Source organism: Tauraco erythrolophus, chromosome 18 (assembly GCF_009769465.1).
Source record: "Tauraco erythrolophus isolate bTauEry1 chromosome 18, bTauEry1.pri, whole genome shotgun sequence".
NCBI lineage: Eukaryota > Metazoa > Chordata > Aves > Musophagiformes > Musophagidae > Tauraco > Tauraco erythrolophus.
Genome location: NC_141482.1, coordinates 11,578,393 through 11,604,021, shown reverse-complemented (window position 1 = coordinate 11,604,021; position 25,629 = coordinate 11,578,393). Strand labels below are relative to the sequence as shown.

Genomic DNA, 25,629 nt, shown 5'->3' with positions numbered 1-25,629 from the left:
AGGCGCCACGGCCGGCGGGGCGGGGGCCGCGCCTGCGCCCTGTCCGGGCGGGGCGGGGCAGCGGGAGCGGAGCGGGGCGGGGCGGGGCGGGGCGGGGCGGGGCGGGGCGGGGCGGGGCGGGGCGGGGCGGGACGGGACGGTCCGCTGCTGTCCGCCGGCGGGGAGCGCCCAGCGCCGGTCCCGCTCACGTTTCGCCCCCTCGGCCCGCCGGGGAGCTCCGCGGCGCTGCCGCTGAGGAGCGGTGACGCCTGCAGCGCCGCGGCAGAGGTTGCAAACGGAGCTCAAGCACGTTGCGCTCCCGCTGGGTGTTGCAGTGGCGCCAAACACAGCTGCTGCCGCGTGGGGAAACGTCACCAGTTCGGGTTTGGGTGGTGTCGCCCTGTGCAGGCTGCTGCCCGAGCGTGTCGGGCACTCGCTCCCGTGAAAACAGCCTGCCCTGGGGCCCGCCGCGGCCAAGGTCTCCGCTTCCGAGCTCTGCGAGTGTTGACCCGACCCTCTCGCGGCGAGGACCATCCCATCGCCCGCACACCTGCTGATGGAATAGCCTCGGATTCGTCCTGGATAGGGTTATTGGTGCGCCTGGACACTGGGAAGTACGAGTAGGTAGTAACACTGCTACTGTGCAGTAAATAAAAAGGAGCTTTAAATCCTTTTGGATTAAATACTGGTGGAACAGTCATTAAAAAAAAAAAACAACAAAACACCGAGAAATAAGTACTGAAAATATTATCAGTAAGATCCATGCTGATGACTGTACAGATCAATTTTGGAAGTACTTTTCCATGCAGCCAATTTGGTTTCCTCACATAAAATTGATCGTACACTTCAGTCACCACAGTTTCCTGCTCCTTTTTACTGGTTTAGAGCCAACTAAACAGAGAAAACGAACAAGGGGTGCTGTGATGATGTGCATCCTTAACAGGATTGTTTATTAATCGGTAACATCTGCTTGGTTACTTGTTCATGGAAGATAAATAGTCATTTGGTTTCTGGAACACTTACAGCTGCTTGAGATATGCAGTCATGAAGAAGTATCTCCAACTTTTTGGCCTGAATTTACAGTGAACACACAATGCTGTACTTAAAATAATTTCCAAAAGGATGCACGTGCGATGAATTGTTAACAAAGTCTTTTATTCTCTTCAAAAATAAAAAGGTTGGTACAGCATCATCTTGTGCTTTAAGACAGAAGGCAACGCAATTCCTTGACACATTTTTGACCCGAACATTTTCTGGCCAGAAAGAACATACTTCATTATCTTTTTATGTCTCTACCATTGCATTTAGCATTGTTACAATGCAGAAGCTACAGAATAGAAGCAACAGTATTACGTAAAAGAATCATAATTTCTCTTATGGGTTGAAAGAAGAAAAAAAGATGATTATAATCTAGATATAACGATAAGGAAACCTGACAGGAAGCTGAAGCATACTCCTCTGTCTCTCTACATTTTTTTCTAAGAGCAGTCAACAAAATAAACCAATATCAAGAAAAACATTTCATTTGCAAACGAGCATTCATAGCCATCCACCAAACTGCAGTTTGTTTGGTAAATAGACTCTGGAAAGGTAATCTGATGAAAGAGAAGTTAAAACTTGAATTTCAGCCTTCAGTTTAGATGCTGCCATAATTTCCAGCTAAAAAAGGAACAAATTAATGTGTGACGCTGTAACAGTCTGATCCAGGGTTAGGTAATTATTTAAATAAGAATTACACTTGCTGGATGTGCATGTAGAACTGTAAAGTAGGTATTACTAGAAATGGTGCTGCAAAATCCCTGTCACTGCACTAGATTCATTTTACTGTACGTTCACGTGTTCTCTAGCATGTACCTCACTGTAACACAAAGGATTTAGGAGTATAAACAGGAAGGAGAAAGTACACAATACCTTTTCTTCCTTTGTACCCATTTCACACAATCTATGCCTGAATTGAGATATAAGGTTTAAAAGCTACAGGCAAGATGGGAGGTGTAGTACTGAGTAAAATAACTGCTGTAAGCATTTCCCTACTTGTAAATATTCTGTAATATTTAGCAAAGCAGTAAAATCCTCTGTACAGCATATGATCATCAGATGACTAACAGCAGGAAAGCTTAAAATGCTGCCAGTTCTGGCCCATGAGCCATGGAGGCCCACTGATTCAGAGAGACGGTGGGCATGGGCTTTCTCTGTCTTGCCAACTTTTAGGGCTGCAAAACCTTACTGGTTCTGCTATGCTAGGACGTTGTCATCATAAAAAGGAATAGGATTGCAGATGATGGGATTTGCCCTGTGGGCAATACGAAAAAGGAAACAATAGATTTATACATACTTCTTTTTTCCACATCGGCTGACAAGCAATGTAAGGTCTCTTTTGTATACTTGCTAACTTTTTTTGATCTTGCTTTGTAAATGGAATCAGGACATCTTTGCATATATTTAATCTGTAAAGAAAATAAAGTTCTTAAGTACTTAAAAATAGTTATGCCAACTTATTTCTTTACATTAAGCAAAAATAATATACCAAAAAAGAATGGATTTAAACGTCAGTCACCTTTCATGCATGAAGTCAGATTGCATCCCCTGTCTGTGAGTCAGAAGAATACTTCTGTTTCTTTTGGGGAAGCAGATAACTAACTAAATATACTAACTAACTAACTAAGATAACTAACTAAAATAACTAACCTCTCAAGATCGGACGGAAGGAGACCAAGCCACTTTATAGATGGAACGGTGAGTTGATGGACCTCAAAAGACATTGACTGAAATAAGAAAGGTCAGCTATAGTATTCAGTGACTTTTAGTTTAAATTATTTGAGATACAGGCCTTCCGAGGTCTTGGTCAGACTTTATTACAAGATACTGAGGTATTTGCACTACCAGAATGGTGTAGGAGAAAATAATGCAACGGAAGCTTACCGTATCCCCTTGCTGGAAATTGTTCCTTCACTAAGACTTGCACCCTTCAGCCTATGAAAGATTCTAGACCAGTCCAGTTTAGGCTCATCTAGTATGAATTGTTTTGTTTGGTGTTTTTTTACAGTCAATGTGAGTCTGATTGCCCTCCCCTTCCGAAAAAAAAAAAAAAAAATAAAGCCAGGAGGCGCAATGACAATCAAATCTGGAAATTTCTGATATTTTCTGCTGGAAAGTACCACATCACTTAAAAATAGCCCAAACAAAAGTTCATCTGGTCCAGTAGTAGCGTGGCTACAGTAAATATCTTAGGGACAAGCATAAAGACAAATAAGCAATTAACGATACTTGTTGGAATACTCCCCCTGCTCCCAACGGTTTGCGACTCCAACTTTCTGAGCCAGAAGTGGCGGTGGTGCAATACTTGGTTTTGTTGGGTTGCTTTTAGAATCCATGAAAACTTTTGTCATCTACAGCACCCTACAGCAAAGTATCACAGTTAAATTGCATGTTGTATACAGAAATACTTCATCGTGATGAATTTGACATGTTCTATTGATACACCTGTTGCTCTGTACTTGAACAAAATAAGCTTTCAAAGGAATCTGATGGTTTAATTTAATCCTGGAAGATGGAGTTTTATCAGTTTATACACCCTTAGAGGAGAGCTGAAAGCGTGACAGCTTATCTGAAAAAGTTGGAAGTTCTGTCTCCTGGATGTTCTTGAGGCATATGTTACGACACATGTTTGAACTCTGATATCATTGATGTCTGACAGTTTTCTGAAGTTATTTTGGTGTTTTGTTTTGGTGTTTTGGGGTTTTTTTTGCTTTACTTTGGATTTTCTTTCTCCATTGCTCTACTGAACGGTTCACCCTTCTGCTCCTGCCCTCTAACTTCACGCCCTCTGCCTTCACCTCAGTCTCCCTGCCTTCCTGTATCTTGTGTAGTATAATAATGCCTTCTTGTTCCCTTTGCCTCCTCTTCCATAATGTTCCTCACTAACACATGTATCTGTAAGAATTCTCACTCCGAAACAAAATCTTTACCAACATGACATGATTTCGTGGAGAGTCACCCATGTCACAAGTTATGTCCTCCACCTCCCAAGGTCCCTCCAGCCTTCATGTCTCTTCTAAGGCAGAAACAAAGCAAAATGGAGAACACTTTTCCATTTGGACTTCCTGAAAACTGCCTGTGCAGCAGGGAAAAACTGAAATATAGTTAAATGAAACACCTGTCATTGGTACCCCGTTTCTTTTTGTTGCAGGAAGAAGCCATTTCTGCAGATACACAAGGCCTAAAAACTGTCTTGAGCTGAAACAAGATTATAAAAGGCAGTAACCATTCTAACAAAGGCTGCAACATTTCATGCATTCCAGCTTCAAGGCTGGGCTACAAAACAATGTATTTGAAGTGGAAAAATTATACTCACCACAGATCCATATTTGTAGATGCACATAATTTCTACACCTAGGTTGCAGAATACCAAATGTCAAGTGTCTGTTTATCTTAAACATGCACACTGGGCATGTTTAAGACAACTGCATTAAGAATTCAGTTTTACAGCATAACAGTTATGGCTTTATAATTCGTGAGATTCTTTATGATTTACAACTATTTTTAGAGAATGTCAAAATAATCAGAGTTTGAGCATAATATGTTGCCTTTATACAGTTAAATGTTTCACGCTCTCTGTGCGTAGTCATTTCAAAACCAAGGATAATCAGCTCTTTCACATGTTGTCCAACAGCCATCACACCATCACAAAAAGTGTCTGTCTTTATCCTGTGTAATCTGTATCTCTTCATACTATAGCTTTGAGCAGCTGCTTTTCATTTTGCAGGAGTCTCCCTAATTTCAGGTGGTATCAGTGTAGCTAGGTAAGAGTCATTTTGTGTATGTTAATTCAGATTCTGAGTTCAAACGAAGGCACACGCACTCACATACACAGAATCCCTCATGAAACGAAGGAAATTTCAGACCTGCTGCTGATGTAACACAATAGCACATCCAGAATGTGATAGGTGTGGTTTAGGATTAACTTTATTCCTGCTGGCATCGGACTTGTAGTGTCTGGCTTTCACTACTGCAAACTATTGACATGAGTTCTGAATTATTAATATAAATAATTAATATTATTTAATACTTTAAAACTAATAAAGGACTCACTTTGCTCAAACATACTGTTTTCTTCATGTCTATCTGGCCTAAGGTTCATAATGTAGTTAAAAATCTTGCTTTATACCAAACTGAGCAATGTTTACAAAAGTTCCTGATTTTTCCTTTTATTTTACAAAAGGAATAGCATAGCCAACAGCTGGAATTCTTGACAGAGCAACATTTTCAACAATATTGAACTCTGTAAAGACATAGCTAGGACCTCCTGGGACTTTTAGAAGTGGTCAAGTGCCTAACTCTCATTAAAATCAATGGAATCAGGCAATGGATCATAAAATTCCATTATCCTTATCCTCATTTTTAGGCCCACAGGTACTGTCAAAATCTAACTCTATTCTGAGCTATGAATTCTGTAAAAAAATGTTTTTCCTTTTTAGATACCAGGTAAGGTTCTTAATAATACCTCAAAGCACAACAAATCATCACAGAGGGTAAGGGTTTGGGATGTAAAGCCAGCACTGATGTTTCAGTTAAACTCCTTCCCTACTCCTAGATATACTCTGCATAAATCAGGAACCTTCTGATTTTGTTGGATCTCTATGCTTTGAGTACCTCCCCATAAAAGTGAGAGAAGACATTCTGAATAAATTTTGCTTTCCTTTTATGTCATTGAACCTCTACAGATTTACCGTGTGGATCTGCATCCATAAGGGTGAAAATAGGAATTTGAAAAGTATCCCACAGCTTTCTGACCAAAAGTCGTGTATTGAGGTCTGGTACGCCTCTTCCCTACGGAAATAAAATAAAAGCAGATAGTTTTAAACTCATTAAAATGACATCTGGCTACAAATATGTTTACGTTTGTCATTTAAAAGCAAGCAAACAAACAAAATGCTGGCAGAAATATTTCTCCACCAGCTATTTCGCAGGGAAAGTTGTACGCTCCTATTTTGGCTGTGCGAGGAGGGAAGGAGAAAGGGGCTGGGGAGCAGCTAATTTGTAAAGTCTGGGAGTTGATGATACATGTACCCTGGTACCTGTATAAGCTGGTATAAAAAGGCCACTCTTCTCAAAAAATTATGGCACTGATGAAAGAATAGAAAACAAGTTCTTGCTGTGACTGACTATAACTGGGCATTGTGCTGCACAGTGTCAGTGCTTATCGCTCTCGGGTGTCGGGATATGTTGTTTCCTCACTGCGGGCCAAATTTGTCCCAGAACAAGTAGGTTTGCATATTCCATTTACACATTCCTATTAACTCTCCAGGCTCCATAGCTCTTGCAGTATAATCTAAAAATCAACCAATTCTGTTTCATTTGGCTTTGCTAAATCTGGGATCCTGAAGGACAAAAGGTTACTAAACAGTTGAGCCTTTCTGAGGCTGAGTGGGGCAGCTACTTCGCAGCAGCACATGAAGTTGATAAGCTATCAAGCTTTAAAGAGATGTTTAGAGGAAATAAGTCTTTAGAATGTACATTTTGTATTTCTACCAGGGTAATAAAATGAAAAAAAAAATATCATTAGACATGTTTCATATCAGTTTTATTATGTTCTTTCAAACAAGTTTGAGCAGCAATAGAAGGCTAAAGTATCGTTTGGATTCTTAGATCTAGCCAGATGATATGAAGTGTAAAATGCATACCGTGATCATTATACATGGGAACAATTTATTGCAGAAGTCATCATCCAGGAGTCTCTGAAAAGTTGCATCTTTTTCTACAATTAACATAAATTTGGCATGCGAGATTAAATCTTTTCTGTTAAGGCTAGCTGCATGTAAAATGATCCATCACACCAATCAATTAAAACTAGATGCTCTCAAATACCTGTTCTGGAGCCAAAAGCAGTGTTCATGACTCAATTTCAGAGCCAACAAGCAAAGAAAATATTACCAGAACATTGTTTTACTTGGAATATTCTTTGTTTTTACTTTATTTTTTCAGTCTACAATGAGAGTTCTTGCTCAAAGGATACTTTTAATTCCTTGGACATTAGATGGCACAGTGACTGCCTAAAACAACAAAAGTGAGATTAATCATTTTAAGTAGAGAAAATGATATATTTTAAAATAACAACGTTTGGTAATGAAGGACACAATTACATGCTGAAACAACCATTCATCTTCTATATACAAGATCAATCTTGACATTTTCACCTCTCTATAAGTGTATCCAACCCTTCATATTCTGCTCTCTTGTATGGTTTTGTAGAAGTCCTGTTACAACAAGATGCTTTTCAAAGGTGTTTGTGCTACTGTCACAGAAGATTGGTCATCGTATGGGCATGACATAGATAACAATGTCCTGATTAATTTTTTGTCTGTCTTAGCCAGAAAAAAAGTCAGCTTGGTATGAAGACTGCATATTTAATACAGGCTTAAGACATTTAAGCATTCTTTTTGGAAGACCATTACATCCTTTCTTTTATTAACCTATAACCTAATTTTGTAACTATTTTGGAGCTACAGTTTCAAGACATAGCAATGCTTACTTTACATCTCATATTAGGATTGGCTAAATCTGGCAAGCATATGGATGAGAAAATAGGAACTGGAGGAAGAACTTGGCCAAAGAGTGAGTATATATTGAAATGTGTGGTCTGTTTTCACTTCTGACTGCTAAATCACCTCTGGTGACAAGGTTGAACAACTCAACAAATAAAAACATGAAGAGCTGTAGAAGAGCATTAATAACTGCTTACAAATAAAGTATAGTAGGCAGCTGAGGTTATCTGAAATCACCGATTTAGGCTTACAATGAACACGTTTTCCAGGGCATCATGACAACAGCCAGCAAGCCTGAGTTCTCTTCTTACTTGCATATTCTGCACAGCTGTAGGAAATCTTTCAGGACTGGATTAGTTGACTCTCATCTCCTCAAACCACTTTTGGCTCTTTACTGTTATGAAACCATGGTTATAAACTTCTCTTTAGCTCAGCGCCACCTTTGATAAAATTAGCCGACAACACAAGCCCTTCTAATGTCTGTAATTCCTGTATAAGCGATAATTCTGAGACCAAACAGCCTGATATTATAGACCTTTGGTTGAGCAGTGCTGGGCACATGAAGGTAACATCAACTCCTATGGAGTATCATCATTACACTTCTGTAAATGAGACCATAATTTGCGTCCAGAAAGAGATTTCTAATTCTAGAGGCTCAGTTCAGTCCATGATTCATGATTCTTTGGTTCAGAGCACTTATTTGACAGAATATTGTCATATAAAGCCACAATAATGGCTTATTATATTTTATAATTATATCTATTTTATAATATAAATACACAATATATACGCCTTCCTCTGCAAGGCTTTTGTGGCAGAAGGTAGTGCTATAAACCATACCCAGAGGATATATTCCTGGTGAGTGTATAGCTGAGCTTTAGAATTGCAATACAGTTTAGCAATACTTTTTATCTCACTTTTTTTTTTTTTTTCTCACAGGTTGTAATGTCTCAGTTTGCCACAAGCACAGGTCTTGTGTATAATAAATGTATGCAGTAATCTGAGTTACAAGAAGTGCAGGGTATCATGCAAAGACAGATGCTATGAGTTACTGTTACTGTTTTGTAATACATACTGTTGCACTGCAGGTACAATTCACTTTTGTACCATCTTCCTCGGTGTAACTTAAATTACCAGCAACAAAACCTTTAGTTGTAGACAGCTGAAAAAAACAGTAAGTACAGTAAATTGGAAGTCACATGCTGTTATGTTACTGTATTGCACAAGCAGAACAAGAATCAGCGGAGAAGAATTCTGACTGGTAACAAGCAGTTATCGACCGCCATCAGCCTTTTAAACACTAAGCAATGTGGATATCACCATGGATATACAGGCATATGCACAACAAGTTATGCTAACTGCATTTATAGACATGAAGGAATCTTGTAAAGCGTGAGACACAAGTACATTTGAAAGGTTGTTACATCTCTGACTTCAAATTTTAATTTAACCCCCCGGTTAGCAAATCGTTTTGAGTACGACTTGCTAAACAGATGTCTTGCACTCTGAAGTTCACGCACGGCCTTCATGAGGTAGCGGCAAAAGGCCCTGGGATTTCAGCTGGCAGTTTGTCCCAAACTCTTCGGAGCAAGCGACCCCTATGAATTTCCTCTGAAGAAAGAAGCCTTCTGAGGGCTATGAAAAACCATAACTAGGCTTCATGTGCACAAATGACATTTTTCATTTTAACTGCGTATTTCCTACTGATACCTTTTCTTTGTATTTCAGCTTTCAGTTCAATCTATATGATTTGGAAACAATGAAAAAAACATTCATAATGAGCCACTTACTATATGTAGACTTCTCCGAGGTATCTTCAGCATGCAAGAGATGTCATTGATTATGTTGTCCACAACAGTTTGGCTACCAAACAGTAGTGTATCTGAATAATATATGTCTCTATCAAGACAAAATATTGTGTTTGTAATTATAATACTGAAACAACTGTAGGCTCATGAGAATTTTATAGGGGGCATGGATAATCAGATCAACATAAGGCATTTTACATACAGGAATCTATTATCCTACAGGTTTGCATCCTAGAGGCTGTTTTTCACAATAACATTCTTAAAATACAACTTTGTTTCAAATTACAGAAAAGGAATATGTTACCTTTTAGTTGCATAAGTATTGCTCTGCACCATCTTATAGATCATAGATAATATTTTGAGCATCAGAGCTGAAAAGATACATTTAAAAAATTATTTTATCCATTTTCAGAAATGCATATGTGATAATTTGTTTTTATAGTGACCCATATTGTCTCATAAAATAAAACTTTGAAACATACGTTTTAATGTACTGTGAAAATACAGAGAGGCAGTATTAATCAATAGACTCAATAATTTCTAACATAATTGGAAAAATATGATGGAGTTAAGTGAGGGAATGTATGCCCTGCTGTCCAGGCCAAGAAATTAAATGACTGAGTTAGAAAAAGAAATTAACATATTGTCTATATTCCAAGATTTCTTCACTAGCTACATTTTTGAAGAAGGGTGGTATTTTTACATTAAGACCAAAATTTTGAATATGCCTTCAGCTGATACTCATTCAGTGAGGGCAGAAACTGTAAGAATGCTGTATTAATTTCACTGTCACTCACTATAATTTAATAGAGAAAAGAAAAGCTGAGGGGCTGGTCATAATATCAGGTTACATTAACCGTGCACTTCTAAATCACAGTGCTTTTTTTTTTTTTACAAAGTTTCAAACTAAAAATAAAAAAACCACCAAGAATTCTGCTTTTGCATTTTTTTAACTTACCAAATTTTAGTGCTGATCTAGGGCAGTCACTTCTTATTTGTTTCATTGTACAACGTGGCATCATCTGTAGACCTACAGAATCTTTAAATCTGACACATGGCAAACAAATACAATAAAACTGTAAGCTTCCTGAGTACAGGTGAATTGTTCTCTGCAAGGTAATTCAGACTCAGACTCCTTTCCTACAACCAAATACGCTAGTGCTATTTTCAGATTTAGGACAGAAATCATCAGCTTGGCTGGGGCTGGAGTGGCTGAAGCAAAAAGGCAGGCAGCAATCACCATCCGCCAAAATAAGTCATTCAAAACATTACTGAGCTGCCCCCCACATGATAATTGGTCTCAAAACATGCAAGTTTCTCAAGAAGCCACTTCAAGATTGAATTTAAGGCTAAAATACATGGTTCCAGACAAAAGTAGAGCCAAGAAAAATATTTTATACATGTTTATAGCTGTTAATATATCAATTATTATTTAGCATGAAAACAAATGAATAACTGACACAGGAAAAAAAGTAAATCATTATTGGAATACAAATAAAGTCTGACACAGTACCTTTTCTGATGTAGACTGTATGAAAAAAGTGATATTATCTCATATTACAATAATATGGTCTGATTTATGCCCTTAGATTTACGCCCTTATTATCAGAATAACTCAACTGGTGTAGTTGAGGGTTTCCCTGCCCATAGCAGGGGGGTTGGAACTAGATGATCTTTGAGGTCCCTTCCAACTCTAACCATTCTATGATTCTATGAACTATATTCCCTTATTAACTTTCGGAAAGAAAAATGTGGTCCATCCTATTCTCTAAAGAGCTTTTTACTCTAAATGAGCTCCACCACTTCGTGATTCACCATATCATTTCAGAAGGTGCACACTTCACCCAAACAATCAGCTATTTTCTTAACGATGCTTCATCATTTCACTTAAAATTACCATAGTGCCCTACAACACGACATCCTGTCTATAAAGCATTCTTCATCATTCCCAAGTTTTGCACGCACTTTTAAAGAGCATGGGCAGCAAAATGGCCGTAATTTTATCTGAAACCGCGTAACATTTCTGAATTTCTTTGCCAAAGGTTTTGCTCCAAGCATCCTTTGGGGGGCAGAACACACCGCGCACGGTGCACGTGTGTGACGGGACAGCAATAAGTGCAGCATCTGCCTGGCAGCGTTAAAGAAACTTTCTTGCCTTTTGTGCTGCAACATTTAAGAGATATTTGTGGGTTTCGCTTGCCCACTCCCTACATTGTAGCTGCACGGGAGGAAAACAGTGATCAGAACTTGGCTGAATTGCTGTCCCGGGATAAACAAGGAGCGTTCCTTTCGGAAAACAACGTGCTGAAGGATCGATCAATGGGGCTCCCATAGATATTTCCAAACGGCAACTCCAAACTGCCGTTGGATAGACATCCAGCAAGTCTTCCTAGGGTTGCCTTTACCCCAGCAGAGCAGTTTTCTATAAAATATTCTTTCCACTAATGGCGGGAAATTGATTTTTTTTGTTTGTTTATTGTTTTGGTTTTTTTTTTCTGGAAAGATAAGAGTTGAACAACGGACTCTGATGGTACTGCTTGAAGCCTGGCATTCTCTCTGATTGACATCATTCCCAGGTCAATACCTCTCCGGGTATCTACAAATGTTTACAAGGAACATTTCAAACACGAAATCGTTCTTTCCTTCTACAAGCTCCTGCCCAGCAGATTCCAGTTGTGTAGATTAGGTGTGAAAGGCTGCCTCAAAAAGACAAAAAAAAACACCCCACTTACTATATTTTCTTCCATTCATAATATATTTTGGCATTCTGTTTTTATTTTTGTCTGTTTTTATTTTAATCTTAAGCTGCTGTGTTAAAGTAGGACATAGGTCACTCTTCAACAGAAGTGTGTATCTTAGATTTCATTTCTCCACCATAAATAAAAGTTCAGGGTTTTTTTTCATGTGATTGATGAGTCTTATTTTTAACATACTGTGATGTTAACTTGTTTTAATTTGAATGTTTTTCCCTCTATGTGTTTTGATGGCAAACAACATCCCACATTTGTTTTTCTAGCCTGCAATTCCATTTCCCCAAAGACTGCCAAAAATTGCAAGACTTTGTTATAGTATTTTCATTTTTCAGACATGTGAGTGAAACATTTTTGTCAAACCATTAAGACACAAACCATTAAATTCCTTGGAACGTATAAGCCTCTCAGTTAACTGATTACCTTCAGGCCCCTCAGGTTTTTTGATTGACAGTAATTTATTGTTCCCATTAAACCAGTATTCCACCAAAGTGTTACAATGGGAGGTTTGCTGTGCTTTCTCAACCCCAAATGTTTGTGATGTGTCCAGTTACCAGCATCTCTGCAATCTTATCAAGCCACATATCCTTTAACCCACTGGCATCCAAAGCTATTACAGAGCAAGAAATTGATTTGTGTTTTCATTTATCCTTTTGCTTCTGTATTACAGAAAGCAATCAACCTCTCAGTTTCAGGTATTTTCAGTTTAAATGAGCTCCTTGGAAAATACTGTTGCACAAGCAACTCCTACAAATCACACAGTGTGTTATAAAGGAGGATAGGGTGCTTTTTCTCTGATCCTGTCTAGATAAGCTGGCATAAGATCTGAAATTTAGATAACATATTAGAAACTGAGTTTGCTTTATTTGGCTTGTAATGAGCTTAGAATAAAATGAGGAGGCAAGAAATGCAACAGAAAGAGGTGAGAAGCATCTTCTCTGGAGACCAAAAAGATAAGTTCATCGCTGTCATTTTAAGAAATAAGACACCATGGGGAAAAGCAGAGAAAAAGAGAAAAGACAGCACAGCAAAGGCATTGGAAGATGAAATTCACAGTAATTGTTTCCAGCCTAAACAAGACTTTTTCACTCTAACACAAGTTATCATTTCTGGTTTCTACTGCTTCCAGAAAATTATTGCTTATAGGACCTCGCTTTCTTTTCTGACCCCTGTTGCTGGAGTTCTACATCCCCCTTTATGCCATGGGATGCTGTTCCTCAATACGGTGCCTGTTCATGCAGAGTGGTTACTAGGCATTATTTTCTATTTGTCTGCTACTGTGTGAGAAGTCAAGTCATTTATTGATTCCAATACTTACAAAATTATGCAACATTAACTTTTCTGGAAGTTACATTATCAAATTTATATTCATGGCATTTATATTAATATAAGGCAGGACTTGAAAATACATAATACTTACTCTATGTTCCTCCAATCTGATCTGTTAGCCAGCGTGAGAACAGGTGCTTTTTCTTGGGCCAAGCTTTTTAGCACATCCAGAATAACATTTTCTATTGCTTCAAGAACTTCGGAACTGAAACAAAGAAAGTTAATGACATAGTTCATGTGACAAAATCTAGTTCTACTTTGAGTTTTGATCATCTATCCCCACTCCTACAAAAATCATGTAATCCAAAACTACTTCAAGCGTGTATTTGTTTAAAAAATGTGGAGGAACTATTTTTTTTTTTTTAATTTTGTTTTGTTCAGTTTCCCTAAAGTCTTCAACTTTCCATTCCAGATGCGTGACTGAGGACACAATTAAAAGTGCATTTCTATTCAATCCTGAAACCATCAAATTTTTCACCAGCTGAACTTTCAGACCAACTGGCTGGTTTGTAACAAATGATTAATGTTCTACTATAAATGATGTAATATTTGCTTTGGCTGTGATTTGGGCTAAGTTGTTTTTAAATGCTGTAAATTTAAAAAATATTTAAGAGTACAAATACTTCCTGCTGTATCATTGCATGTTAAGCTTTTGATCTGCCTCCCTGAACAAACCGTTAAGGGTTTAATTATATGAAGGTTTAGTCTCAACAGATGCACTGTGAAAAGAATAAAATCTGTATCTTTCACCTAAAAAGACAAAGTAACCTTGCAGCAGATCCCTTACAGCAAAACTGTAGGCTGGCTTGGGTGTTATGACAGATGCTTTTTATTTTCATAAGCAATCTGACTCCAACATTTCAGCTGTCCTTGAAATCAGAAGTGTACTATATAACATCATGAGTTTAGGTAGGAATTAAAAGAATAGACAAAACCTATTTTAGCTCAATTTTTTATCAGCAAAGTCCAACTTTGTCATTAAGCAATATACTAAGAAAAGATGAGTCAATACCAGTGCACACCACACAAAATGAGTTATCCCACTGTTACAAAATCAGCAAGAATGATTTTTAAAAGCTAGCTAGGAGTCTTCTTAAACAATAATGAAGTGCCATTAAAGCTCTCTTCTATCAGCTGAATGTATTTCTTCCATTTTGTAGCTCAGCTTCAATTAGTCCTTGTTCTGCTGAAAGTTGGTCATCGTTTTTTGAAAGCAATTTCTGGAAATTTTATTTTCTTTTATTTTAAAATATTATTCATAATAATATCTGTATTAAAACCCCTACTAATATTACTAACATTTTTGTCCAATAACACTAAACCATTCAATATCACAAGATTTTTTTCTGTTCTTCAGCTGAATAAGCTTTTTTTTTTTTTTTTTAAGTTTATTTGTGTGTGGCTAATGGCTTTCCAGAGGTGAAACAGTGAAGCATTTGCAGTGCTGATAACACAAGAAGGCCTGGTCATGCAGTCAATGTGTAAATTCATTTTCTACTATACAATAGTTTCATAATCAAGTCCAAGATTCCGTGACTTTCAGACTCATATTCTCTTCCTAATTAAAATCCTACATCTCACTGCCATGTCCAAAATAGAATTCTATTAAGCACAGAGGAAATGGTTGGCTGGTGAGCTAAATGTGTAACGCAGCAAATGGTAAAATAGGTAAGCAAAGCTGACTACCATGCATGCCTCCAACATAACAAAAATTAGAGTGCTGAAGACGACAAAAGTATGTATGGGCAGAAGGATGAAAGAACAGATAGGCAGACAGGAAATCTAAACCATGACATTGCTTTGATACTCATAAATATTTTACTTATTCATTTGGTTCTGCCCACTGCAACTGTCTTAATATTCCAGATGTACTTCAAAGTTTGCTGCAGAATTTGAAAGTCCAGGTTTCTGTTCCAATCCCAATTTCCAGATTTATTGGCCAACAGAAGTTGTAAATGTGGCAAAATAGGAGGAAGAGGACAGCAATTATGTGTGTACCCCCTGCTGATATTCTGTCTCCTTTTGCAGACATTAAGTGAATTTTAAAAAGCAAACATACAGTACTGGCCAAGCATGACTACTTAAAATTCATCCTGGTTTAGTCAGCAGCAGAATCTGAGCAGAGGAGTGGTAGGCACTATGTACCTCACAGGGTTTGCCTGATCATTTCTAACGTGCAGCATGAGTGGATACTGGTTTCTGTACAGCGCAAGAAATGATCTGCAACATTAATGGCATAAAAGATTGATATTACAGCACCTTTAGCGAGCAGAAAATATATTTACACAAGAGAAACAGTTATAAATAAAAATCTGGAATGTAATGAACCAACACACTCCAAAACCCAGAACTATAAATCTCTAAAGCCATGCGGTTTCCATACCCTGACATAAAGACTAAGAAATCTCCAAGTTGTCATTATTTTTATTATTATTATTATTATCATCATCATCCTTCTCCTTTTAAAATATTTTTAGGATGCTCCCAGTCTGTTTCAGCCTCTGAGACTGATATACTTTGTACAGAAAGAGCCTTTAAAAAATGATGAGAGTTTTTTGTTTGTGAAAATCAGTATGTTTGTTTTGTCGCGGCTTTCTGTATTTCTGGCTGTACCTACAGACTCTTTGGAGAGCTCTGAGGGAACATAGATGCTGTTTGCAGCATGAGAGCCTCTTCTCCCCCACATTTTTGTAGGGGAGTCTGGTTTTTGCGTTCGCAGAGGCTCATGAGGTGCAATGGTGCACTCCCTACTCAAGTATTACCACAGAAAGAGAGGATGGGTGCTGTTTTTTGCATCTTTTACCTAGGGACATGGGTCTCATGAGCAGACAGACTTGTTTCCCTGCAGCTGGCATTGCTCCCAGCTGGCACGTCAGTGGAACACGCCCTCTGGTCCTCCATGAAGGCTGGTGCAGACCAATCCAACTTCTCTGGAAGGGATGAAGCCATGTTAGAAAGAGGCAAAAGAGACTACCGAAGAAATTAGAGAAGGCTATTCTCCATGCTGGACTTAAAACTCATGATCTGAGGTCAAACCATAGGGCCAGAGAGAAAAACCAGGAAATTTCTGCAGGAACCAAAGTTGAGATTCTCCTGCTGCTGCTGCCTGACCGGCCGGCTTTTCCCGCCCTTTCCAACAGGCAGGAGCAGGCTCCTCCTGACTGACTGAGGGCTTTTCCCGCTCTTTCGGACTGACCAATGGCTGTTCCCGCTCTTTCGGACTGACCAATGGCTTTTCCTGCTCTTGATAACAGGCAGCAGATGGCCCCGCCCACCAAACTGCCAGGGCATTTCCCGCTCTTTCAAACTGACCAATGGCTTTTCCTGCTCTTGATAACAGGCAGCAGACAGCCCCGCCCACCGAATCGCCAGGGCGTTTCCCGCTCTTTCTGACTGGCCACGTGCCCCGCGGGGAGCTGAGCCTCAAGCTGCCTCCAGAGCTGCCATGAGCAGGTGTTGAAGCACAAACTTTACAGCACCCGGATCTTGGGGTCACGGGAATAAAGCTGGCCAAACGGCTCATCAATGCTTTCCTCATCCCTTCCCAATGACCGGCAATTATTTCCTTCCCTCAGTATCAAACGTCTTTTCCCGACTGTTCTCAGCAGCTGGAAGAAAGCCAAAAAAGCTGAAGGGTCCAGTGCAACTCCAAGTGTTGAAAAACCAGCTTCCCTCTCCAAAGTGGAATTTGACTTCTATCGAGATTAAATATTTAATACTATTTTTATAATTCGCCTGGTTTAGAACAGACGTGGGGTATGTTTTCAAATCTTTCTCAATACACTGTTAAAAACTTGTATTTGGAACAAACAATAAACCAGCAACTCTTAGAGTCATGAATCACCGTCTTCCAAGGAAGCCAAGACTTAAGAAACAAATGTTAAATTTTGTAAGGCTTATGGCAGAACCAAGACTTTTCTGATTCCCGTGGCATCCTTAGCCGGAGGGCATCACTTTGAAATGGACCATGCACAGCCAGAGACAGACTGCGAGTTTGGAAAGAAACCCCACATTGATTATCATCTTGGTGCATTTCATACCTGTTGTCTTCAGGTGTTCACCTTTTCCTACAAAAAGTCCAGTCTTTTTTTTCACTTCAGGAAGCTTGAACTCTTTGTGGTTTTAAAAAGAAAATGCGGTACTTCTGGGAGACCTTGCAAAGGCCAGAAGGGTGCACCGGAGTGTGGCCAGTTCCTCTTCACCCCAAAACAGCCTCCCTGTAGCCCTGGGTGCGCCAGGAGAAGGATCACATGGTCGGGTTCTTTAACGGATTCCGCATGCAGAGACCAGGACTCCTTCACTGGCAGCTCGATGGTGGAAACGAGCAAACCCTAGGAGTTCAAACTGCTCTTACCTTTGCGGTTATGATGTGCAGAACGTTTTTTTCATCTCCTAACTACAACTGACTGCACGATAGTGGTCATTTGGAGAGTGTGAGCAGTTACTTAGGAGATAAATATCTTAAAGGCTTGCCCTTTCTAGAGAAAAATTTTTAAAGCCCACTATTGATAACATCTTTTATGCGCAGCAGTCGGTACTATTGAAAGCTGTGCTGTATCTAGCTTGCTGCCAACAGCATTTCAAATGTTGCAATGCTTAGACTTGTTAGCAAATCAGGCAACATAGTGTTTAAAATGTTGGAGGCAGCTGTTTTTTTTCTGCTGTTCCATTAGCTACTCTCCCTGAACCTTTCTTCTTCAGTACTCAAAAGAGTAAGCAGTCCAAATTCAGCTTGGGTAGGTGATTAAAAAATTCATGCATTGATTTATTCAAGGAAAACCTCAGGCTATGATGATATAAACACAAGGTGCTCCAATTAACAGAGGCAAGTGAAAGAAAGGTGAATTAATAAATTGAAATTTTCAGATCTTTCATCTGAAGTCTTTGGCCTTCGGGTACCTTGAGATCACTCCGGAAATATTTATGTAAAACCTCTGTAGCTCTTTCCAACAATTCAACATCAAAATCAACATATTTTTATTTGATATAGAACTGACAAAATTGTATCCTGCCCCTAGCAACAGATTGCAAACAAAACTACATACATCAACTTGGGAGAAGTTAATTTAACGACTTGTCTCTTCCCCATAGCAGCACTCGGCAACCATAAAAAAGCACAACCAAAACACTCAATGCTTATACCTGAGTTAACAAATCAGAGATTGAAAACCAGGCAACAATAACAAAAATTTCCATGCTTCAACATTAATATTGCACATATACATGTAAATATATGTACATATATATAACCACATAAACTAGTATCCAGAATATGACCGGTGAATGAACTACAATCAATAAATGAACTAGCAGGTTCACTTCCTAAAGCGTTTTTTAAAAATTTATTTGCTCTTACTTTTTAAACTCTGTTAGCAAAAAAAAAAAAACTCAAAACAAAACAAAAAAATCAATTGCAAACACTGACTGATTTTTTTATATATATCTTAGAAGGAAAATTATTGGGAAAACAAATAATGAACCATTATTAAATGTTAAGATGGAAAGAAAAATGTGGGAAAAAAAAGCAGTGCAACAGTGAAGTTTGTCTTGCTTCTATAAAGATGTGCAGTAGAGGGCACCACAGATGGCAGAGAAAAGATTACTAGTTTGAAGCTGTTAAAATTTAACACTATGATAAATAAATTTAACTTGATAAAACAAGTATGATAGGTGATGAAACGCTTTCAGATTCGTTTGCTTTAAAAGAGAGCCTGTTACCAAAAAGTTCCCTTAAGACTGCCTCCTATTATAAACAGATGCTTTTATCAGTATACTTTTGGAGGGAGCTAAGCTATGAAAGTCTGTACGAACTGCCTGATGCCGATTTCAAGGTCTGTCTGTAACTGCTGAAGAAGAACCTGTCCGGACCAAAAACTGTTGCTATCACTACGTACTACACAACAAAAGAGCAAAAATGGGCATTTATTTTAGTGCCAAGATTTTAAACTGCTTGTCACTGATTTCTCGCATATAAAACAGAAGCAGCAATAATATCTAATGAATTGATTCGTAAACGTCTATATACTTGTAAATATCCAAATCTGGTTTTAACTGAACATTGAATAAACATGTTATTAGGATAAATTCTGATTAAAAGAATGTGTTAAGGGGGAATATGTTGAAACAAACAAATGGAAGACATTTGTGCTAAAATATAACTGGAAAGGAAGAATGTCTTCTACTCCATGTTCATGTGACAGCTTGAACATAGCGGTCTCGGAAACAGCTGCACCATTTCTTCTGGCTTTCAAAAGGTGAAATGTCTTGTTTATTTTCTGTTTTCCTTTTGTTGGCAAAACCCTAGAAAGCATGAAAACTCAGGTGTGATTTTGCTCTTTAAACCCAAAAATGCCAGCTGCTGTACATTAAAAATACTGGAGCCAAAATCTGCTTTCATTTCTATGTATGCTGCGCCAGCGCTGTCACGGCCTCAGATTTATGCCAACAGGTAAAATTCGGGATGGACTTTAGACCTTTGTTATTAACTGTTTAATAACGCCTGGGGAAAGTGAAGTAAGCGGATGACGTAGGAGTCTGTTCTGACATTGAGTACTGTGGGCCATATAAATAACAAAAAGGGTGGGGCAGTTGATTAACAGACTTCTGCTTCTTTTTGGAAGCCTAGATTAAAATCAAATTTATGTCATCCTTTAAAATGCATTTGGCGATTTTAATTAAGCTACTAGTGTTAATTGGTCCACACGACAAAACCGCCTGGGGCATTGTGATGTAATTTTGGATAAATAGCAACCTTGGCTTTTGAGGGTCCTAAGGCTCAGTAAAAAGTATATCAAATAAAAAAAAAAATAGCATAGATGTCTTATCTTGGTTTGCTGTTTTTTTTTTTACTGAAGGAAACGAGAAAACCATATTTCAAATATAAACATGAGTCCAGCCCAAAACGTGTCTTACCAAGTTGCTGTATAACGCAGTGAGATTGTTAAATGCCCTTCAGTGAAGAGTTCTCTGCGCTGCCTCTGCAGGATACATTTTTAGTCCATTCAAACCAAACATTTTGCAAAGTCTTTCTGTATAGTTCTAGATAAGTCTTTTTTCTGTAGTCAGAACAAACTCAAATGTGTCAGCTGGCTGTCACTGCTGTAAAGCATCTTCTGTATTTGGGCATGGAGGAAGGTGTGACATTCTGCTCTGTTTTGCCTTGTTTCACTGCTGTTGGCGATGAAAGCTACCAGCCATCTTGAGTTTGGCTTGGTGGATCTTCTTCCAGGCAACTTTCTGTCTACTGGTTTAGGACTGCACTCTAGAAGGTACTGGGCCAGAAGAATCACAAGGATGTCCCACAGCCAAAACCAAATACAGCTCACAGCTAACATGAAGGTGTTCATCAAATGTTTGGTTAATAAAACTATGGAGTCTGCGCACATAAATACAAACTTCTGTAATATAAAGCTCTCCCTGGCTGATCTTGTGTATTGATCCCAAAGGGAGTTCAGTGCTGAACTTGGGCCTTAAAGAATTGAATAGAACAAATTTACACTACTCTCTAAAGACAAAATCTTCTGGCACAAACAGGAGTTTGGAGCTGTTAACTAAGGGCTTTTCTATGCTGGAAAATTGACTGGAATTGCTATTCCAGAAAAAGCTATTCTGCGACGACTTACTGTCTGACCCATGACTTTTCCAGACTAGAATATCCACACAAGGAGCTATTATGGATAGTTTATTCAGAAATAGCTATTGTGGTCACTTTTCCCACACAGATAAATGCACAGTGTCCATGCATATCTATAGTAAGGAAAAAGCTTGGTTTTTTTATGGAAGAACACTGGTTTTTTTGATATATTACATGTGGCAAAATGGTGAACTAGACAAGGAACTTTCAATCAGATCCTGATGCAATTGATTAAGATCTTTTATCAAATTTACTAATATAAAATATATTATTATAATTTACTATGATTACTTACATGCTAAGAACATCTCTACATCTGCAAGGCTGTGTCCATTACAGGATGTTGCATCAGCTTAACTAAATCATCTGGGGGAAAAAAAAACATATCTAATTAAGTCAGTGCAAAAATACTAACAAAATTATTTGCTGTAGTCTCTGATTGACGGATCTCACATCTCAGTCATCTGCCATTTGATAACATCATACACATTGTTAGAAAGAAGAAATACACAACAGTTCCATGCAAAAGTCAGGCTTTTTTGTGTTAGCTCATTAATTCTAATGAACAAGAAGTAAACAAATAGCCACTTGCTGTCAGCAGTACCTCTTCCAGGTTAAGAATTCCCATTTGTGCCTTAGGCACAGGTGGATGACTGGTGGTTCTAGCACTTGTTAACAGAGCGAGTTCCTTTCTAAAAAACTGATGTAGTGTTAATCTATCATTTCAATATTTTTTCTGCATGTCTTCTACTCTGTAATGTTAAAGGGTCTCCCATGCATTGTGCTGGAATGCTTCCATGTTTGGATCCACTCACAAGGAGTTTTGAGTGCCAGGAATGCAACACTGGGACCCTAACATGTCAAGGGGAAGAAATAAAAAATAACTGGTGTAGAAATGGCATTGCTGAAGATATTATCGTCCATCCATTAGTTCTAAATATTTAAAGCTTTCTCTATAAATCAAACTGCAGGTTTTCTTTCAGCCTTTTAATGAAGTTTGATACTTCATCAGAAGGAAAACTAACATGCTCATCAACCAACCCAGATTCTTACTTGGTGTGGAGAGCTGGATGAGATCACATCCTCAGCAAAATTATGGAATGTTAAGAAGCAAATCAGGAGAGCCAATTCCTAACTCTCATTTTAATGACAGGGTGCCTCATGTTAGTGATGTAATGTGAGCAAATAATAGGTGTTGCTGAACAGCTGTTATTACACTATCTTGGCTCTTGTCTCTCAAAGATTCAAGCAGGAGAGAACTGTTCCTTTAAGTTTTAAGTAAATTGATTTTCTGGATATTTCAGCTATATTATGATGGTAAATACATCAAAACCTTCATTTTGACTTAAAATAATTTCAAAAATTATTCCATTAAAATTAGTTAATTCCTGTAGAACACGCTTATGCTATAGAGACCACATTTGCTGAAATGTAGATTTACTTCCAGAAAATTGGTTTTGCCGAACAAATTACACTGTGACATGTAAGGAGAGTAGTAAAAAAAACAAAATGTTGCCTCTTGGATACTTTTAAAATATTTTTGACTTTCTACAGTTTTTCAAGGTCTCTTGATTGTAAAGATTTACAATCTAAAACAAATATTAATCTATTTTCATATATATTACATATTCTGACAGAGAAAGGCAAAACTTTATATAAAGCCATTTTTACCAACCAACAAAAGAAAAAGTTGACACAAAAAAATACTCAGATTCACACAAACATATTAGCAATAAAATGATAATTTAAACAATTAATAGGAGGAAGACAATTACACAACATCAGTCGCCTGGACGGATCCAAATCTCTACAGATTTGTATGTATTGGGATTACTGACACAGTACTGTAATACAGACACTTCTGACCTGGCATTTGGAAGTAATTCTAAGGGTTCTAAGAAGTGCTGTTCTGACGGTATGTTTTCTGGGAATCACAGCCCTATCCATGGGAACTGATGGGAATCAGATTGTCCACTCAAACTGACAGAATGAATGGCCACAAGAACAATTTTGTATAATCTCCTTGGGGAGAAAAAGGCTGTGGCAAAAGGATTCCTAGGGAGTCCTGGGAAAAAAAGAAATGAGGTTTCATTCTGGTGCAGCAATCCATTAAAAGATTATTACCTAAACCCTTTCATGTCACTGTTACACTGGAAAGAACCAAGAGAGTGGCTAGAAGGAAGAAAATGATAAATAGACGTTGGAAAGCCAAACTAGACATCTCTCAGGCTAGCACTGGAAGAACCAGGACAAAGAAATGCCAAAATAGGATAATTCAGTTAGGCAAATAGGTGGAATTATGGAAGAAAACACTGTATTTTTTTCTATTGGAATGTATTTTGAAAAACTAGTGCATAGCCTTCAAACTCAGAGACTGGAGGTCTGAAATAAGACTGACCAAAAGGTTTTCCTAACAGTCTGTGCCCATCTTTTCATTTCAGCAGTGTGCACCTCTCGGGAACTTATTTCGTCTTTGTATCGTACTTATTCTCGTTGCGCAGAGAGAAAAACAGCATGACACAAACCAAAGAGGTTACTGTGCTCATATCAGATGAGCTTAGTAACTGATCATGTAGAATTAAAAAAACAAACAAACAAACAAACAAAACATGATGCAGAAGCCAGTATTTATAGAGATTCAATCTGATTTCCAATCCTAGTGGAAAACTTCTCATTTCATAAATTAAATAGCGCCTGTTTTACAAGATAAATTCTTGCAGAATATCATCCTCATTCATACTAATTTTCAACTATTATGGGGTAACAATAACAGAGTCTTGATTTTTTTTCTGTATGACAGATCAGTCAGTCTTCTGATGGAGAGTTAAACTGAAAGTAAACTGTTACTTGGAAATGATATGTTTCAGTGTTTTGTATGACACACTTGTAATAAATATATTAAGTGATATACTGAGGTCAGTCATGCTAAAACATTGTAATAAAAATACTTTCTGCTGAGTGTTTGAGAAATTATTATCAATAACTGTTTTCAAGTTTTCATAATTGTAAAACCCTGAAGTGGGCTTGATATTTGAGAAACATTTCTGTGCAGCACAAACGCATATTTTTATCGTAATTTTAGAAAGAAAAAAACGTAAGTTTTGCCAACTGACTTCCTAGGTAAGAGCCTTGCCCATAAATGCAGTGAGGCAGAGCGGTGCTAACGATATGTAAAGTTCATCTTTGTGCTCCATTCATTCTCACATCATTACTGGCAAGACCAGTAATAGCGTATTTGCATTGATATATACTAGCTACTTACAGTCCCCAGGGCACAGATGTAGAAGTTATTCATCCATGGAAAAAACCTGTCATACTCTCCTTTTTTCTAGTCATGCCCCTGTCTATGTGGTAATAGAGAGATGGAGTTTCTGGCACTGGGGTATCCCGCACAGAAGTCAACTTCTCTGAAGCCAAGTATAATGGAAAAATACATCTTTGCTAATAGTTGGGGAAGGTGACCTAAAGATGACAATGGGAAAAAAGCTGAAGTTCTTAAACCCTTTCTTGCACTGATTTGCACCTGCACAACATGCTCCCAGACATCTGTGTGTGCCAGCACAATTTGGCAAGGAGAAGGGCAGTCAGCAGCGGTGGGGCAACGCAAGGACTCCATAGTGAAGTTGGACATATTCAAATAGGTGGGGCTGGCTATATCACGCCCAGTTATGGCTCCCCCAGTTCAAGAGAAGTGTGGAGAATCTAAAGGGGTTTCAGCAGAGGGGTACTGAGGTGCTCAGGGCCAAGAGCATGTGACCTGAATGGAGAGACTGAAGGTGCTGGGCTTGCTTATCCTGGTGAAAACGAGGCCAAGGACTGATCTCTGCCTGACTGGTAGTTACAGAGGCAATAGCCAAGTTCTTCTTGGTAGGTAGTGTCATGTGACAGAACAAGGAGCAATGACCATAAATTACAGCGTGGGAGGTTCAGTTGAAAATCAGGAAAAAACATTACTCATTTTTCAGGCATTCTTTGAAAAAAACCCAAAACAACCAAAACAACCCTCAACAACTACAAGAAACAACACTCCGGTATGACTACAATTGAAAAACATAATAGAAAAAAAATTGCCTTCCTCTAGTTTCTTACTGTTTCAGATATCTCCTACCTTCAATAGTACACTTATTACACTATCAGACATATTTTATCACACATCTACGTCACATACGTTACCTGTATGCTACGTTTTTGTTTCAAATTCTTTGTATGCAATTAGTAGTTGACAGAATGCCATTTTTTGGTAAGAAATTAATTCTTCCTACAAGTGAAAACCAGAACTGCTTAATTTGCAATGTCATATTGACTATCGTCTCCTTGAATCAAAACTGAGCTTTTTGTAATGAATTCATTGAATTGTTCAGGCACCATGGCATCACTTTGTTCAACAGGATAAAGAAAATGTTGGAAAGAAAAGAAAAACTATTGAAAGGAAACTGCAAAAACCCATCGGCTCAAGCAACGTGAGCATGCTAAGTAACTAGCAGTGGTTACTTAAATAATCAAGACAGGTTATTTCTTGTATTTATTACAGGCACTTTCAGGTATTTATTACATCAGCTGTGATATGTATCTGATGATCTGTTTAG

General features: G+C 38.3%; 1 protein-coding gene across 1 annotated transcript; it reads right to left on the bottom strand.

Annotated features, from left to right (window-relative positions):
* Positions 1 to 1,518: 1,518 nt before the first annotated feature.
* On the bottom strand, positions 1,519 to 16,359 carry SPO11 (SPO11 initiator of meiotic double strand breaks). The gene is made up of 13 exons (XM_086623030.1): positions 16,214 to 16,359; positions 13,502 to 13,615; positions 10,290 to 10,378; positions 9,636 to 9,702; positions 9,314 to 9,422; positions 8,599 to 8,685; positions 6,995 to 7,031; positions 6,663 to 6,772; positions 5,709 to 5,808; positions 4,334 to 4,371; positions 2,668 to 2,744; positions 2,315 to 2,426; positions 1,519 to 1,638 (listed from the first exon to the last, which is right to left on the bottom strand). The coding sequence occupies exons 1-13, from the start codon at positions 16,357 to 16,359 to the stop codon at positions 1,519 to 1,521; spliced, it is 1,206 nt and encodes a 401-aa protein (XP_086479156.1).
* Between the last annotated feature and the right edge of the window lie 9,270 nt (positions 16,360 to 25,629).